This window comes from Esox lucius, chromosome 5 (genome assembly GCF_011004845.1).
Source record: "Esox lucius isolate fEsoLuc1 chromosome 5, fEsoLuc1.pri, whole genome shotgun sequence".
Taxonomy (NCBI): Eukaryota; Metazoa; Chordata; class Actinopteri; order Esociformes; family Esocidae; genus Esox; species Esox lucius.
Window position 1 is genome coordinate 29,024,128 of NC_047573.1, and position 20,165 is coordinate 29,044,292.

General features: G+C 41.5%; 1 protein-coding gene across 1 annotated transcript in view; it reads left to right on the forward strand.

The window, feature by feature from the left end:
- Positions 1-20,165, forward strand: part of kcnh4b (potassium voltage-gated channel, subfamily H (eag-related), member 4b) — a 65,586-nt gene that overhangs the window by 30,797 nt on the left and 14,624 nt on the right. The window contains exons 5-11 of the mRNA XM_013131950.4: positions 10,043-10,286; positions 11,431-11,588; positions 14,342-14,549; positions 15,458-15,652; positions 15,799-15,998; positions 17,638-17,887; positions 19,650-19,864. Coding sequence (XP_012987404.4) covers positions 10,043-10,286; positions 11,431-11,588; positions 14,342-14,549; positions 15,458-15,652; positions 15,799-15,998; positions 17,638-17,887; positions 19,650-19,864 — 1,470 coding nt within the window. The remainder of the gene's footprint in view (positions 1-10,042; positions 10,287-11,430; positions 11,589-14,341; positions 14,550-15,457; positions 15,653-15,798; positions 15,999-17,637; positions 17,888-19,649; positions 19,865-20,165) is intronic.

Genomic DNA, 20,165 nt, shown 5'->3' on the forward strand with positions numbered 1-20,165 from the left:
TGTTTGTGTCACTCTTTTGAATGAGCTGTTTACAATATGTGGGTGGTTCATTAGGTAAGCCACTAGTTCACAGACGAAGATCACTCCTACAGCCTGAGTCACGTGGCCCTGGCTTGTTATATAAAGCAGACAGACAGGCGTACCGTTCGACTGAACGTTAGATTGGGCCAAATGAGTGACCTAAGTGACATGATCAGAACTGGTGAGTCCTAAGAAGTTGAACGGCGCCAACGCAAATCCTGAGGGAATGCCGAGCTGCTCTGGGAGATTTAATGATGTTCTCAATGAGCAAACGGTTCAGGGACATCAGCAAAAGCTGGGCACTCTTTTTAATTTGGCTCACATTATATCACTGAGGCCAGGTCATCCCCTAACCTTTGCCCCTCGCCTTTGCTCCCCACCAGTCAACCAAGAATGTCTCAGTGATGCTGAGAAGGAAATAAAACAAAATGTCTTCTTCTTTATCGAGTTTCATCTGGGCCAACCCCAACACAGACACCACTGCAAACACCCAACACCCACACATCTACATCCCTCTGGATGCTTTAGGTCAAGGAACGTGAACTGTGAACCAGATAGATGTAGTGTACAGCATAAGTCAGGCTCATAGTTGCTTATGTTTTGGCGATGAGGTTGTAGTGGTGGCCCAAGGCCCAAGCGGGAAACTACATTTTCCAAGTTCATATCCAGCCAACTTTATTACATTTGAAATTGTCTTGTAAGTAAAGCATTTAACGGTAATGTCGACATCTGTTACATTTGACTTGTGTAGAGTAAAATGTGATTCATTTTAGAGACATTCTCTCAGTCAGAGTAGAGAAATACCAACTGACTACCAACGTTATGTGGCTTCAGGGTCGTTCTTGAATTATGGTGGCATTTGCCCTTGTCTCTTCTGTTGTTGTAGTAATTCTAGCTTGCCATTTTACTGTGTCATGTACATGCACCTTCTGTAGATGAACCATTTTCATTTTAGGGTTAGGGGTTCAGAGTCTGTGGTGATGTTATTTTCCAGGCATGAATTCATGTAAGTCCCTGTAGCATTGAAAACATTTCACCCGCCCCAAAAAATGAGTATTTATGAACATTTTCCCCCACCGCCAGCTTTTCACCTGAATGCATTTATTTTATATAGAGAAGGATAAAGGCTGACAATGTAAACAAAAAGGATCATGTTTGTTGTTTACATTGATTTAACTTTTTTTTATAACATATTTCACTGAAAGTCCTTTATCACAAATAATATTTCATTCTGACTCATGAATTTCTGTAAAGATATCTGTGTTGATGATAATGACACATTAACGCATAGCAGTAAAGTGGGCTGCTGGATGCTGTGCTCTAGTCAGAAATTCTGGAAATGACAACCTTCGCAAATAAGTGAAAGAAATGTCAGCTAGAAAGAGGTATTCTGAGACAAATTGAGTCCAGGCAACAATACATCGTTGTTAGTCTTTTAGCCTGTGAATTTGTCTTCTTACCAAACCAACATTCAGAACCAAACAGTTTGCTCTACCAATAATCAAACTAGCTACATTTAGTGGATTCTCAGGAACACATATGTAAGTCTTTTTTTTTCAAATTTCTTTGGAGCCATGCTGTTTTAAGTATCTGTTTAAATATCTATTTTGCCATGTATGAATGCTTTATTACATGCTACAGATTAGTTTAATTATCCAATTGTTAAATTATCCAAATGATGATAATTGTAAAATAATTCCTAATGTTACCTTAGTTCAAGTGGCAAGTTAATGGATTTCTTTTTACAACACAATGTTTATGCATTCTTTAAAGTACTTGTGTAATTGGCTTTACCTATAGTAATGTGTGGAGTTGAAGTGACACAACTAGGGGATTTTGAGATATATACATATGTAATTATTTTCAAAGCTAGAAAATGAACAAAAGTATTTTGTAGATCAATAAAATACATATTTTTTGTAGTTTAATGTGTCCTTCAATGTTATGGTATTAGAGTTTGACCACCTTGATGGTAAATATCGAAGTATCCCAAGCCTTCCCTCCAATTATTAAATGTTATTGCTGGGATGCAGTTGAAATTAAAGACAAATATATTTGTAAATCATCATTTGAGGATTATTTGGTTTCATTTGATTAAAGTGACAGTTGTTGTTAACCAATTTAAATGACGGGAAATAACATTGTTGGAAATGTGATTAATCTTATCTTCTTAACTCCTTTTGAGATTCAATTTCATCTGTTTCAGTAAATGACTAATTGGTGTAAATATCATTGGTGTTACACATTCTACTGGTCACACAATCAATATTTAATGGTATCTATTATTTATAATAATTTCCCCCCAAACTGCAATGCCCAAACACCACCATCTGGAAGGCCCATTCATCCTCTCCAACAGTGCACACCAACCTGCACGCATCCACACATGCACATAAGCACACCCACACACAAAAAGCAGGTCAAGACTTGTGGACTCATTTAAAAATGGGTTACAGTAGATTATATAAAACCAGGAGGGACTGGAATTACACACTCTCAACCCCACTGAGACCATGGGGAGAGAGAGGAGGAACAGAAAGAGAGAGGTAGAGGCACAGAGAAGACAGAAAAGAGAAATACCTTGGCAGATTCAAGTGTTTTTAATAGTTGGTCTGGAATCAAATTCTGAAAACCCAGTAATTCCCTAGAAGGACAACTGGGCATCCTGTTACAGTATAATAATGTCCATATTTCAATTAAATCTTTCCTTAATTTCTTGCATCCTCACTCCTTCATAAAACCCTTAGTGGAAGAAGGTGAGAATGGAGTGGCCAGGGTCCAAGTCCTTTAATATGGTTGAAAAGGGGACAAAGACATAGAATGCAAGGAATATTATATCACATTCAGTCATTTTATGATTGTTGTGTTTATGCCAACGCTTGCAAACCAAGTGTTGACTTAATAATTACGAAGTCCCTCCGTTCTGGGCTTGAATGAATGAGGGCCGTGTGCCCAAACTGGAAAAGAGAAGCTCCCAGACAGATGACCCATGCCCGTTGGAGTGAGTGACATGCATCAGTGGAATGCGGAAAGTGGAACCACAACGTGGAGCGCAGTGGAGTGGAGGGTCAAAGGGCATGTGCACAAGCCCTTCCTGTGCACATGCCTTCCTGCCAAGAGGGCACTTGTGGAGTGTGAGGGGAAAATGACAGGGGCTAAAGCCACCCTGGGGTCTATCAGTGTATGTGCCTGATGAAAGGAGCCAAGAAATTGAACATACTGCATAATGCCATTGTGCAGGAGTGGTGCCAGCGCATTGACAATACATCTAATAGTAACAGCTTGTTAGTGTTGGCTAACATTTGTTGGCTTGCCAGTAGCATGTTTATTATATGATTGGTATTCTTGCTATTATTTAAGGTCATCAACATGTTGGCTTAGTCAAAACAATTTAGCACTTTTATGCTTGGGTGAAGAATGTATTATGACACAGTTTGGTATTAACTATGCTTTTTGGAAGCAAATAAAAGGATCATTGAGTTCTTCCAGTGAACAGCCTGTCCATTTAACTGAGCATTAGAGTTTATCTCTGAGTTTTTCTATCCAGAATGTCAACAACCTTGCCCGATGTACTGTCCATCCTCTCTGGGAAACAGTGAGATTGGTTCACCCCGGTGACAATCCTGTGCAAGATTACTGCTTCATACTGAGCCAGAGTTACACATTTACAGTATTCATTATTCGCTCCCCTTTCAGGTACAATTTATTGAAGAAGAAATGACTGCATATTATTCATGGCATGATCAAGTTATTTGCGTTCAGGCTTGGTATGAAAAGGATGAAAGAAATACTTGTTGAGATAAAGCCTACCACTTACAAAGGAGAGTTGAGACAATAGAGAAATTGGGAGAAAGTGGTGATATACAGTTGTGCTCATAAGTTTGCATGCCCTGTCAGAAATTGTGACATTTTGCCATTGATTTTGAAAATATGAACTGATCATGCAAAAGAAAATGGTCTTATATTTAAGGATGAAGCCATTTATTATCACATAGTTGTTTGGCACCTTTTTAAATCATAATTATAACAGAAATCACCCAAATGGCCCTGATCGAAAGTTTAGGCAATGTTTGGCCTTGTTACAGACACACAAAGTGACACACACAGGTGAATATGACAATTAAAGGTGTTTCCCAGACCTTTTAAATTGCAATTAGTGTCTGTGTATAAATAGTCAATAGAGTTAGTGCTCATGTGGATGCACTGAGCAGGCTAGATACTGAGCCATGGGGTGCAGAAAAGAACTGTCAAAAGACCTGCGTAACAAGGTAAAGAATATAAAAAGATATCCAAAGCCTTGCAAATGCGAGTCAGTATTGTTCAATCACTTATTAATAATTGGAAAATTCATGGATCTCTTGATACCAAGCCAAGTTCAGGTAGACCAAGAAAGATTTCAGCCAAAACTGACAGAAGAATTGTTCAGGATACAAAGAAAAACCCACAGGCTGCTCTGGAAAAAGACGGTGTGGTTGTTTCAAGGAGCACGATACAACGATATTTGAGTAAAAAATTAGCTGCATTGTCGAGTTCCCAGGAAGAACGCCACAAAAAAGCCTGGTTACAATATGCCTGACAACACCTTGACACGCCTCACAGCATCTGGCACACTGTAATTTGGAGTGACAAGACCAAAATAGAACTTTATGGTCAAAACCATACAACGCCTATAGTGATACCATCATAATACCATCCCCACTGTGATGGTGGTGGCTCACTGATGTTTTGGGGGTGTGTGAGCTCTAAAGGCACAAGGAATCTTGTGAAAATTACTGGCAAGATGAATGCAGCATGTTATCAGAAAATACTTCAGACAATTTTCATTCTTCTACATGAAAGCTGTGCATGGGACACTCTTGGACTTTTCAGCATGACAATGACCCTAAGCACAAGGCTAAGTTGACCCTCCAGTGGTTACAGCAGAAAAAGGTGAAGGTTCTGGAGTGGCCATCACAGTCTCCTGACCTTGATATCATCAAGCCACTCTTGGGAGAGCTCAAACGTGCGGTTCATGCAAGACAACCAAAGACTTTGGATGACCTGGAGGCATTTTGCCAAGATGAATGGGCTATACTACCTGCAAGAATTTGGGGCCTCATAGACAACTATTACATTAGATTGCACGCTGTCATTGATGCTAAAGGGGGCAATACACAGTATTAAGAATTAAGGGTATGCAGATTTTTTAATTGTTTTCTCTGTTACTATGTTTTGTTTTATGATTGTGCAATTCTGTTAGCACATACAGTTGAATGTAATTCCTATAAGAAATTAAAGACATGTGTTTTGCCTGCTCACTCTTGTTTTCTTTACAAATGGTACATATATTACCAATTCTCCAAGGGTATGCAAACTTTTGAGCACAACTGTATAGAAATGGAGGGAAAGATAGTGTGAGGAAAATAGGGTGAACGAATTAAGAGAGAAAGAAAAAACAAGAGAGAAATAATGTAGAGAGGAAGGAGGAGGCAGAATGAGAAGAAGAGGAACTCGTATACACATCCTAATTCAGTGACACTAAAACATCAAACCTTTGTTTTAACGCTTACAATAAGTGAGATGTGTTGTGGGTCATTCATTATTTTATCATAATTTTTTGGATAAATGTCCTTATAATGCACTCACTGGCTGCTTTATTAAGTACACCTGCTAATTAATGTTAATATCCAAACAGCAAAACATGTGGCTGCTGCTGAAGATATGCAGAATGCAGCATAGTCAAGATGTTTAGTTTTGGGGAAGATGCGTGGACTTTCACACTGGTATGATGAGTGAGACAACATGTTTTATATACAGTTCCAGAAAAAATTAAGAGAGCACTGCAACTTTTTCTTTCCTTTCCAAAAAATTTTGAGTGAGGAAGGTGCAGTGGTCTCTCAATTTTTTCCGGAGCTGTATATACACTGCTCAAAGAAATTACAGGAACACGTAATTATCACAGTATAACACAAAGTCAATTAAACTTCAGGGATATCAGTCTGTCCAGACCGGTATCTGCTCCTTTGTGCCTGGAGGAACAGAAGGAGCCCTGCCTGAGCCCTACAACATGACCTCCAGCGGGCTACTTGTGGCCATGTTTCTGACCAAACTGTCAGAATCCGACTCCATGAGGGCCTGATGTCCTCTAATTGGACCTATGGTCACAGCCCAGCACCGTGCAGCTTGATTGTCAGTCGCCAATTGGCAGGCATTGGCAGGTCTGCCATTGGCGCCCCGTTCTCTTCACAGATGAGAGCAGGTTCATACTGAGCACATGTGACAGAGGTGAAAGAGTCTGGAGACACTGTGGTGATTATTATGCTGCCTGCAACATCATCCAGCATGACCAGTTAGGCAGTGGGTCAGTGATGGTCTGAGGAGGCATATCCTTGGAGGGTCACACAGACCTCCACATGGTAGCCAACAGTAACCTGACTGCTGTTAGGTACCAGGATGAAATCCTCAGACCCATAGTCAGCCCTGACGCTGGTGCAGTGGGTCCTGGGTTCCTCCTGGTGCAGGACAATGCCCGGCCAGAGTGTGTAGGCAGTTCCTGGATGAGGATGGCATTGATGCCATTGACTGGCCCTCATGTTCCCCAGACCTGAATCAAATTGAGAACCTCTTCTGTCAGGTATCAGTGCATCCAATGCCACCAAGTAACGCCACAGACTGTCGAGGAGCTCACTGATGCCCTGATCCAGCCCTGGGACGAGATCCCCCAGGACATCATCCGTCATCTCATCAGGAGCATGCCCAGATGTTGTCAGGAGTGCATACAGGCATGTGGGGGACAGACACACTACTGAGTCACATCATGAGTTTCTGTGAGTTCCTCACTCAAAACTTTCCTTTTCATCTTTTTTGGAAAAGAAAGAAAAAGGTGCAGTGGTCTCTTAATTTTTTCCAGAGCTGTATATAGAAATATTTAGCCGTCTTTATTTTATTTTGACACATTTTGAATAAGGGAGAAAAAGGAGAGAAAACGGGAATGGTTGAGACAGGAACAGAAACCTGGTCTCGGGGGATGCATAATACATGTGCTTAAACTACCAGCCTATGGTGCCTGCACACTGACATGACACTTATGAACATTTTTAACTGATAATGCCGTCAGGCTACAGAAGACAAGGCAACAACAATATATTCTATCCTCTCAACAAAATGACAAGGAACATTATTTACTATTTTATTACAATAAGGCAAGACATGACAAACAACACACCAAAAACACAGGTTTTTGCATCTCCAGAGTTTATATATCAAAATCTGGATATAGTCATTATGTGCGAGGCTGATTGCGTGCGCAATTATTTCTTAAAACTGGGAGGCAGTGAGATTGGGGAGAGGAAGAGAGAGATTACTGACACAGAGAAAGAGAGAGGTTACTGACTCAGAGGAAGAGAGAGATTACTGACACAGAGAAAGAGAGAGATTACTGACACAGAGAAAGAGAGAGATTACTGACTCAGAGGAAGAGAGAGATTACTGACTCAGAGGAAGAGAGAGATTACTGACACAGAGGAAGAGAGAGATTACTGACTCAGAGGAAGAGAGAGATTACTGACACAGAGAAAGAGAGAGATTACTGACTCAGAGGAAGAGAGAGATTACTGACACAGAGAAAGAGAGAGATTACTGACACAGAGAAAGAGAGAGATTACTGACTCAGAGGAAGAGAGAGATTACTGACTCAGAGGAAGAGAGAGATTACTGACACAGAGGAAGAGAGAGATTACTGACTCAGAGGAAGAGAGAGATTACTGACACAGAGGAAGAGAGAGATTACTGACACAGAGGAAGAGAGAGATTACTGACTCAGAGGAAGAGAGAGATTACTGACTCAGAGGAAGAGAGAGAGAGACAATTCAAAACAGAGTTAGGAGTACCCACTAATTATCAAAATCCAGAAAAGAGCTGTTAAATTTAACAACCTTCTAAACCACAAGAAAGCCATTATCAAACCTTCCATAACAAAGCCCTTATCTACAGAGAGATGATGGTGGAAAAGCGCGTCCTCAGCCAGATGGTTTTGGGGCTATGTTCACAAACAGAAACAGACCCAATAGAGTCCCATGAGAGCAGCAAAATTAGACCCAACTTGAAACACTAGAAAGAATCAACCCAAAAAACTAAGCAAATTGGAATGCAATCTTCGTTTAAACAGAGCACATTTAATGTTACTATGTGCCATAGCCTAGCAATCAAGAGAGGCTGCCATAGGCAAAGATGGGGCTAAAAGGAACAACTGTGTGCACCCCTGCAAAATGTGACCACTTACAGATCACACAGACCCAAATAAGATATAAAAAACCATCAAACACTTAGAAAGTCCAGACAGTCCATCAACAGATGCTCTAAACACTATTGGTAATGTTGTAACCTACCATCTATTGATCCTAACCTTAAACCTAACCTTAACACTTATCCAACGCATATTCTAAACCTAACTTGTAATCTTAAAAGCAGTTATACACACACACACACCCTGCTACCAGGCAGACAAATAACACACACACACCTCTTTAATGTCCACTTCCCTCTGAGTAAGACTTCACTTTCTCTTCTGTCTCACACTCAGGCTTAGAAAATAAACATTATCCTCTTACTGAGTCTCGTGGCAGCTGTAAATGTCACGAGAAACAGCTGGAACCTATAACATAAAATGCTATACATCCCCATGATTCTGCAACATACTCTCTGGGTCGATGCGATGACCCATCCCCATCCTGCTCTACATGCTCCCATTTGACCTGATCTACAGTCCAAGTCCAATTCCACTGCTACCTTGTCTGGATAAAGTGAAAGCTTGTATCTGGAACAACTTCCTCCAGCTCAATGGCAGCAAGACAGAAGCAATGCTGAAAGGCAGCTCATCACCAATTTGGCAGCATCTGCCCTTCAATAGATGGCTACATCATCCACAAATGTAAAACGAAACTCTTTCATCTTCAAAACATCTCACTTAATTGAAGTAAGGAAAACACCCTGGGAGTTGGAACTGAATGGAAGGCCTCGTCATTGTAACTGCCTTCTTCACTGAAATGCGCTAATTTTCACCATCGAGATGAGCCTGTAATGATATATGAATGACGAACACACACACTTGCTTACACAAACACACGCACACGGTTCGAAAATGAGGAGAAATGTTATAATTACGCCACTTTCCTCCTCCTTTAGTGTGCGACTGTAATTCCCTTGCTTCCCCAATTATTTCCCAAAGGATGGGCTATCCATCCTGAGGAGCGTCATTAGGAAGATTGCACAGGCACAACGGTGTTCGCTACCTCCCGGACACATAGCAGGGAAATTCAATTTAATACTTCATTACCCAGGCTTCTCCAGTGTGCCGTGCCAGCCTCTTTCCATACTGGAGCACTGTTCCTGGACAGTCGCTGTTTCTTTTCAGCCCCCTCTTTAATCTGTCTGAAGTAACAACAGTTCTACTCAATGTCTCCTCAACATTATTATGGCTATTATATCCTATAAAAAGCACATTATGCTATTGTCCAGGTCCGATGTATGTCAACCCTGGACAGACACAATATAGTTTCATATATTACTCGCAATTAGCATCCTCAAGAAAAAAGTAGAACTGTTAGCAAGTGTTATTTCGTTTTTATTGTGAGTTAATTTGGTGCCTATCTCATTTTAATTAGACAGGAAGAGAAAAGTTGTGAAAAAGACTTGAATAAAATAGTTGAAGTCTGTTGAGGGAAGTGTTGAAATCATGCAGGTCATTCTGATGGCCTGGATGACATTGTTAGTTTTCCCTTTCTCATCATCAAGTAAGTTGTCATCAGGGGAACTCTTTTTTTTATATAACTGATGGACAAATCAACTGCTTGCCCAAACAGATTATTTGTGGATGATGGTTTTGATCACTGTAGTGGAGAGTTTACCCAAGACCTTACTTCACACATGACGATTTTTGGAGTTTGACTTGTGTACTCTATGCGTATGGCTGTAAAAACGTGCAAATATTACCACTCATCCTCAAATCAATAACCTCTTCATGAAACTCTCTCCCTCCCGCCAGAGCATGTTTGAGAAGCCCTCATCCCTCCCAGAGTACAAAGTGGCGGCGGTGCAGAAGTCACGCTTCATCCTGCTTCACTACAGCGTTTCCAAGGCATTGTGGGACTGGATGATCCTGCTGGCCACCTTCTACGTAGCGGTCACCGTGCCCTACAACGTCTGCTTCACGCCCTACGACGAGCTAGACACGGCCGCCCGCACCACCATCGTCAGTGACATCGCCGTGGAGATGCTCTTCATTCTGGGTGAGTAATCGGGGTGTGAATGCTAGGTGCTACGATGTAGTTAGTGAGGGATAGGAAATTGGACGCTCCGCTGTTCTTCACAAAATGCTCATCATTGTGTGTGAGGGAGTACTTTAGGTAAAAAGTGGAAAAAGTAGAAAGAAAAGATGCAGGAGATAGGAAAGTTGTGGGAATTAACCGGTAGGACATTGGATGCCTCTCCACAGAAAAGCTGCATTGCGTGGAGATGCTCTTAGGAACTAAGGGGATAAGGGAAAAGGAAAGGAGACTATAGGAGTTGGGCTGTGGGAGAAAAGGGCACCAACATACTGTAATAACATCACAATGGAGATTGTTCTTATTCACTGGATATTTGGGATGTAAGTAATAGTGAGTAGGCGATAAGGAACAATTCCAGTTTTAATTGGACTGACATGAGGCTGAAATGAAAACATGGGGGAGCTGAGCTCCTGTACTTCCACTGGCCAGCAGTTAATCATTTCAGAAACAACTGGTAGCGGCTCTAACCTATAAACCCCCACCACCCCCCTCACCCCCACCCCCGCCACAAGAAAGTAGGGCTCCCTCATTTCCCAAATCCCAATTAAACAGCTGGGAATAATCACGTATTTGTGAAGGTTGGATTTGGCCTCATGTTTTCTGTGTTCGTTCTCTTATTAAGCCTAGCTGAAGATGACCTCTTAGGAAACACAGCCTTACCCTTTGACATTACTGCTTGAGACAGAATTCTGTGAGTCATGCCAGCTGTACAACACAACTCCACCTGGGATTCAGGAAAGGCATTACAAAGTGGACAGTGTTGATGCGTAAATGTAGGCCGTGGGTGGGTGCACAAAACCTCTCAAATACATGTTATAATTACATGTTATAATTACCACAACCGTAATGACATTTGATTCACTGTTTCTCCTTTAGTAGAATACTCTAAAAGAGAGAGGTTGTGTCATAAGAGATTTGGTGTGCAGTCTTTTACTCCAGCCTAGAAATGACGTCACCTCTCGGTTAAGATGCCGTAGTACAGGGGTGGAGCAAACGCATGCATCCCTGCTGCTGGGTGACCACAATGCTACCATGACCTGGGCCAAGAAAATATATGTTGGAACATGAACCAAACCACTCATTGAACTCCCCACTTCATTCACAGACATTATCCTGAACTTCCGAACATCCTTTGTGAGCACGTCGGGTCAGGTGGTTTACGAAACACGCTCCATCTGCATCCACTACGCCACAACCTGGTTCTTTGTCGACCTGGTGGCTGCATTGCCCTTTGACCTGCTCTATGCCTTCAACATCACTGTGGTGGGTATATCAGGTTGTATATAGTTACAGTTTGTACAGTCAACCCAGGAAGCATTTTCACCCTTCATGGAATTGAGCAAAAGTAAATGCAAAAATAAAAAACACAGGGTGATATTTTGAGCTAAAACATAATGGGGAGCTGTATATTTTTCTTTTTCAACACAATAATAGCTCATATTTATAAAAAAAGGCAAAACATACATTTCAAAAGTATTGGCATCCCCTAAAGATTTATTTTTATGAAATCAAACTAAGTGGTGTCTACAATGAATTTCTGTGCTTTTTAGTTTTTCTCAGTCACCAGGAACTGTATTGATGCCTTTCTCCTGTTCCTGCTTCCCTGGGGTATAAATATGAGACTGCACGTATTTAAAATTCCTTTGTCATCCATCACCATGGGGAAAAACCAATGAGCTGTCTGCTGAAAAGTAACAGATGGTTATTGACCTACACAAAATCAGATAAAAGTTATAAAAAATACATAAACAAAAAATTAAATAATCAAAAAGGTTCTAGAAGTCTAGAACAGTTTCAAATGTGCCATGAAGAGAGAGAATCCATGTGCAAATTGCGCCATCTTCCACTGAGGATGGGTAGGGAGGGAAAGAAGTATCCAAGAATAACAATTTCAGAAATGCCCAATCTAGTGGAATCTTGGGGTTATCAAGTCTTAATATCAACTGTTGGATGTCACCTCCATGCCAAAAAGCTCTTTTGAAATTTTGCACAAAAAATAAGCCCTTACTCAAACCAAGCCACAAATTGTAGCGCCTGAAAATTATTTAAATTACAATCGGAATACCCACAGTAAAATATGCTGGTGGATCGTTCATGCTTTGGGGCTGTTTCACTACTGGTAGTCCAGAGGCTCTTGTTACGATCAGTGGCATGATGAATTAATTTCGGTACCAGGATATTTTAGAGCAAAACCTGGATGCCTCTGCAAGGAGATTGAGACATAAATAAACCTTTCAACCATACATTGATGCCAAACATACAGTGCTGCTAGAAAGTATGGGTACCCTTCAGGGATGGTCATAATCTTTTTGTAAAATATTACATTAAAATCCTTGAAACATCAATTCATAATAAAGATATTCCAAATGAAGGACACAACCAAAAACATATATTCATTCTTTGTTAATTTAACTAAAACATGGATTTTTTGTGTGCAAAACATATATGAAATCTTCTTTCTCCTAAACCATTGTTTGTTAGATTTGCTTGAATGCTTTGTTGGTAGACCCATTTTAGGCCAAGCCAAACTCCTTGACTGATGGCCTATGTTATGTTAGAATTCATGGTTCCCTTGATGCTGTGTAGTCAAAGAGGAGGAAAAGCAGCCCCAGATCTTGACACCACCATGCTTGGCTGTTGGGATACGTTTCCTGGTGGTAGGCAGTGTTTGGTTTTCGCTAAATTTCAAAATATATATATTGTGACCAAAAAGGTCAGTTTTAGATTCATCTGTGCAGAGAATGGGACAGATTTGTCCAGCTGGTCTCTGGCAAGTTTAAGATGTCAGTTTGGTTCTTTTTTGACAGCAGAGGCTTCTTCTTAGCAACCCTCCCTTGAATGCCATTTAAATTCAATGTTTTCATTGTTGAAGCATGCACAATAACCTGAGATGTAGAATGGTAGTTCTGCAAATGGCTAGATATTGTGATCAGGTTGGTGATCATTTACATGATAAATACTTTTTTTTGTGCCTCTAGGGATGTTTTAGAAGGGCATCCACTTCTAGGCCGAGTTTCTGTCATGCAAAATGTCATTAAATCCTATTTGTAAATGATTTGTCTCACAGTGGATGGATGGTGCTCAAATCTTCTTGAGATGGTTGTATAGCCTCCCCTATACCAATTTGCTCTCACTATATCCTCTGACATCTCCTTTCCTCTCAGCATGCTGTATATTGCATTCACCTGTACGGGTAACACCTAACCGACCAGGTTTCTTGTCTCTATTCATAAGACCTGTACACACTCTTTCCTAAAGATCCTTCTTTTGATTGGTTAATTTCATACTCAATTATTCACCCATCTGATTCTACTTACCTTCTTGATTTAACCAATGCAACTTATGGTTATTTTTTGTCAAGCAGCACTGTACATCAAAATCAACACAGAAGTGGTTGAGGGACCAAAACAATTATTTACAATCACCATGTCAATCTCAGGACTTGAATCCAATATAAAACAGCTGGGTTGAGTTGGAGAGGGAGGTCCACCTGTGCAAACCTAAGATTATCAAGAAAGGGTCTTAAAAAGTGCTGCATGGAGGAGTGGTCTAAGCTCCCTCCAAAAGTGTGCGGCAACCTTGTCAGACTTATGGTTTGGTTTATAATTGCATTGTAATACAAAAACATTGCTCTGCCCCAAATATGACCCATTGTTTGTGTTCACTTTTGTTAAATTTTTCTGAGGGCGCCAATACTTCTTGAGTTGACTGTTGACCTCATAGCTTCAACATCACTTCTGTGGCATCAACAGCTATATTTTGTTCTCTTAAATATGAACTTAAATGGAGAAAAAAACAAGTAACATTTAATTAAGACAAAAAACACATTCTTATTTTCATCCATCCTTAATATCAACAACCAACGACCAATTTCAACAATCCCCAAGTGATTTGGACAAAAACTATTACTAAATATTATTTCCTTTCAATGACCTACACAACCACAACCCTCTCAAACTGAGATAATAAAAAAACGTAACCTTATATAGTTGCCCTTGCTCTCCTCTTGGTTCCAGACCTCTCTGGTCCACCTGCTGAAGACCGTCCGCTTGCTGCGTCTGTTAAGGCTTCTCCAGAAGCTGGACCGCTACTCCCAGTACAGCGCCATGGTGCTCACCCTGCTCATGTCCATGTTTGCCCTGCTGGCCCACTGGATGGCCTGCATCTGGTACATCATTGGGCGCAAGGAGATGGAAAACAACGACCCCGACACCTGGGATATAGGTGAGGTCCTGGAATGTAGGGTGGGTGAAGGCGTGGAAGGTAGGGTGGGTTAGTGGCTGAATCTCTATCCACCTGGGAGAGGGCAGGCTATTCATTAACTAGCCCTACTTTACTTCATACTAGCTTCTTGGCTGTGTGTGTGCCCTGGCAGATGTGGCAACCAGGAAACGTAATGCCAAATCCCACTGTCCAGGTTGTGCCAATGCCACTTAACCCTGTCGCTCCATGATGGCCCCTTGTGTAGTTTCGGCACTTGTGAATTCAATCATGGTGGTAAAGCTAGGGAATGAGGTAGCCTCAAACGTGTGTACCATCAAAAAGCTTTTGGTTTGAGCGAGCAGTGCCATACGAATAGGACAGTCTTGAAGAAAGTATGTGATGATCTTTGACTAGCCTGCATATGCTGTGGAAATGAGGCGATGATCAGGAATTGGATATCATGAAATTGGTATAACAAATGGGGTCAATTAAAAATGAAAGTGAAAGAATAATGGAGCAAACAATGTGTAGCACAGTGGTTAATTAGTGCAAGTTAGCACTTGCTTGCAGAATTTTCTACTGTACACATCTGACACAGAAACATTGAAATGGGATCCAGGAGTTCATCTGACAAGTGAGGCAGATGCTTAAGTCACCATTTAATTAACCGTTCAATTGAAAATGAATCATATAGTGCTATTTGTTTTTCAAATTATTTGGCTCAATGTTAGTTAAACAATATTAAGGAAACAAATCTTTTGGGTCTGGTTTGATAATTTTTTTCCTCAACCTAGCTTTGTTCTTGCTCAACTTGTTAGAATTTTTATGTTAATGCATTTTAAAAACAAAACCCTAACCCTAAGTTAATAATTAGGGGTTAATAGGAGTTTTCTGCCTCCGGTCTCACCCATACACCATAAATCCTCCAGGTTGGCTCCACGAGCTGGGCAAGCGCTTGGAGACTCCATACACCAACAGCACGGTGGGCGGGCCCACGGTACGCAGTTCCTACATTGCTGCTCTCTACTTCACCCTCAGCAGCCTTACCAGCGTGGGCTTTGGCAACGTATGTGCCAACACAGACGCCGAAAAAATCTTCTCAATCTGCACCATGCTCATAGGGGGTGAGTGTTGCACTGCCACTTGGGCAAGGGGTTGGGCATGCCAGGGGTTAGGCATGCCAGGGGTTAGGCATGCCAGGGGTTAGGCATACCAGGTCCAGCCCCAAGGTTTTAGTGCGGGCGATGATGCTCTCTATTCCTCTCCCCAGCCCTAATGCATGCGGTGGTGTTTGGTAACGTGACGGCTATCATCCAGCGGATGTACTCACGGCGCTCTCTCTACCACACGCGCATGAAGGACTTGAAAGATTTCATCAGGGTCCACCGATTACCACAGCAGCTCAAACAGCGCATGCTCGAGTACTTCCAGACCACCTGGTCTGTCAACAATGGCATTGACGCCAACGAGGTGAGACTATATGAACACAATTGAATACAAATGTTCCATTTCAGTTTCGCGTCACCTTATCATATTAACAAGTTAACAGGTCCTTTTTTCCCCAAGTGATTTCTCTCTATCTGTAAATCGCAGCCTCTCAGGGGTGTGAGTGTTTAAACGTTAAAACATTTAAACAACCGTAATATAATGTTAATGTTAATAAATCTGACATGATTTCTCAACATTTCCCACCTCATTTGTGTTGTTCATTCTTTTTCTGGACCAAATTTCTGCTGTACAAAATACCACCATTACTAACGTTAAGTGACTTGACTTTTCCGAACTGGTCCCAGGTAAGATGGCGGAGCTATTGAGATCTATATGTCCCATCTATGCTTTATATCTATGTGCTAGACCCTGGAGGTTTGAGTTTTGATAACGAAGGAACTCGGAAGAGTGGGCAAAGAGGGGGCAATATGCATACAACAACAAATCATTTATGAAGTGCACTGTTTAAAATAACATATTTCCCCAATACCTTTTGAAGTATAATTATAATTCTTCTTCTATTTTATGGTCAATTTTATGGTAAATCTTACAAATGGCCCCTATAACAATAACCTACACATGTCAAGTCATTTGACATTTTATGATTTCTTTCCTTATCATTTTAACAGAACAAACAATAGGTGAGAGTTACAAAATGTTTCTGCAGATGCTCTACATATTATCTAGTGACTCTCAGTAATATTTAAACTAACCACAGTAGCAGTCAAAAGTGTGGACACTTGAAAGTATATCCGAACTTGGTACAGTATTGTCAAACCCTAACCTTTACCTTTATCCTAACCTTTACCCTAACCTCTAACCTAACCTTTACCGTAACCTTTACCTTTATCCTAACCTTTACCCTAACCTTTACCTTTATCCTAACCTTAACTCTTACCGTTAACCCTTTTTCTAAACCTATCACTAACCTTAGTGAACAGTTGCTTATTAAAGATAGTTTGTTGAAAGTTTGTTGGTAGCATGACTATCTATAAAACATCTACAGATGGAAATTGGAACTCTCAATCTAAAGTTTAACCGAATAGAAAAATGCCTGTGTAAATGTAAAGGAATAGTTGGACATAGATTCTATATACGTGTGAAATTCCACTTAGACTGAGTTGTTTCTGAAGACCCATGGAGTAATTTTTCAGAACAGGCCTTTATTCACCTTTGTCCTAGCCTGGAATTAGCATTATTAGCGTTGTCCAAATGTGTGAATTGAAAGTGTATGTCCCGAGCCACAATAACTGCATTACAAGCGGGAACAAAGTCAAAAAACACTTCCATAGTCCTTCAAGAACAACAACTGCAAGTGGAATTTCACCCAAATTAAAATCTAGGTTGAACTATCCCTTCAAGCAAATTTCTCATTTGTCACCTCCCGACAGTCTTTGTTTCTTTTTGTGCTGGGATGGCATGGATGTTTTCTGGTAATGTGGATGGGGGGGGGGGGGGTGGTTGATCTTAACTTTTCAGGTCTGTTACAATAGTTCTGTTTGTGCTTTTATTTCTGTAACAAACTGGTTAATATTTCAATGAAATTTCAAAAAAGTCTGCCTTTCCCTTCTTTCTAAAGTGGGCCCTGATTCTTCTTTCTCTCTTTCTCTGTCCGTTTTAGCTCTTGCACGACTTCCCAGATGAGCTTCGGGCCGACATCGCCATGCACCTGAACAAGGACATCCTGCAGCTGCCCGTGTTCGAGGGGGCTAGCCGCGGCTGCCTGCGCTCGCTATCCCTCCACATCAAGACCTCCTTTTGTGCCCCCGGCGAGTACCTGATTCGACAGGGTGACGCACTCCACGCCAATTACTTTGTCTGTTCAGGCTCACTGGAAGTGCTCAAGGACAGCATGGTGCTGGCCATCCTAGGTAAGTTTAGGGGTCAACATTTCTGTTTTGTACAGAGGCTGAAGCTGTGTGGGCATGCCTGGTCAACACATTGATGAAACGAGTCGCGTTATCACCGTTGAATGGGAATTAACAGGTTCAGTTGGGCTGGCAAACTTGTTGGTAGTTAAAACTTGGTAAAGAAACCAATGTTCATTGCTGTTGGTTATTGCATAATACCTCCCTATTGGTTAGTAACATTGGTCACTGTCTGGATGTCACTTGTAGCTAATTAGAACAACAAGCTGGAGTGAATTACCAGTGCGACACTATTGTATTAAGGTTCTCCCCACACACTGTTGCTTTCCACTGGACACAGCAGACTTGCTTGACCAGGCAACTGTATCACGCACAGCTGTATCGCATGTCTCAATTTGTTCTATCTCACTTGATAAAGTAGAATAGCAGCCTACACAAGAAATCGCTTTTTTAATGTTGCGGTCACGTTAGGCTCCATCGGGATGTCACATGATACAGTCTACTTGTTTTGGGAAGAGTTGGTCGACAACGCTACGATACTACAGAATACAACACTGCACAAAACATAACATAGTACTTTGTCTCTCGTTTACTGGGCACTGCTGTCCTCCAGTAAGCAGAGGGAAGTACCTACATCTGTTGTCCCTAACCCTTTTCACTTACTGAATCGCCTACAGCATTTTGCAATGCCCGGAGTACCCCTGAAGTACCCCCTTATGTGCTTTTCACCAGTAGAGCTGCATTTATATAAATAATAAACTGAACCATTAATGAGACAAAAAGGTTACAATTCTGAACCGTCTCTTAAGTCCCAACTTCAGCAGGCCTTTCAAATTACCCCTGTATTTTTGTAGCTGCATGCATAATATAACTAGGCTTATTAGGACGTACTGTGGGACATCTAGTTGAACTAATTTGATAAACGAAAACCCTTCATCCCCACACTCAGCTGGGCAACATACAGCAGTACATCCTAAATTTGTCCGAGTAGCGTCATCCCTTACATACTTGGGATCACATCATCCATCCTCCAGTAACAGTCCTCACCATAAGTGGAAGAAATGCAAAACTGGGCCAAAATCACTGTCTGTCCAGGGGTGTCCTCATCCTGATCTGAAAACAGACCAGTGGGGATGAACATGCACATATGTGTCTCCCCGTCGGAGAGGGTTCAATGCCCTTCTCCATCCTCGCCTCTGTCTCCACTTATCTCCCTCTAATTTCACACTTTCAATAAAAGCCTTGCAAAAATAATAATAATAATACGTAATGAGAGTGTGTTCACGCTCCTTCAAAATAAATATGCTTGACAGGACTCACCATATAAACCAGCAAACCTCTCCTTGAATACTCACAGGCAGCCGGATTCACTCAGTGGATGTATTCCACCAATGGCACAGCAGATACAACCGCTCACCAATCTCTGTTGCCGAATCAGGTGTGCTGTTACAGTGTTTGTCAAAATACATGTGATCTGGCTGCGGGTTATAGTTTATAATAGGATTATAAAGAGCTTTTCATTATACAGATGATCTCAGATAAATCCCATCCTGTCTAGTTCACACAGGCCAGGCAGTCAACCGTATGAGTTGATTGGGAATAGGAAACACTGGCTTATGCCAATAATAATGGGATTGACACCTTATATGAAACCCGACAAATGAGGTAGAGGATTTGGGTTTTCTGGACAAGGCCAATGATTTTATTGCTGCGCCATCAAGTGCCCTCCTCTGCTGTATGTTGATGACTGGTTGGTTGGTTACAGGGAAGGGGGATCTGATTGGCTCAGACCTGCCCAACACAGATCACGTGATCAAGACCAATGCAGATGTAAAGGCGCTGACCTACTGTGACCTGCAGTACATCAGCGTGCGGGCTCTCCGGGAGGTGCTGGAACTCTACCCAGAGTACGCTAGCCTGTTCACTGCAGATATCCTCCACAACCTCACGTACAACTTGAGAGAAGGCAGTGAGGCTGAGGTGAGACACACACACACAAACCGTAACCACATGCCAAGACAGGAACACACACAAACACATAGCCACTTGCTCACACTCACCCAGCCACCCACCATAATGAATAGGGCTTGACCCTAATGAATGAGGTTAGATTTTGTTCTGCTGAGCCTGGGTCTGTGCCTAAGAGCAGGTTCTATTAACAGTGAGCATAACGCCTGGTTTGGAGACAGTGGCTTAATTCAAACACATACAAAATGTATTTGAATACTTTGGATTATTTTATTATCAATGTAAACAGATGAAAGGCTGGCATTATGAGGTA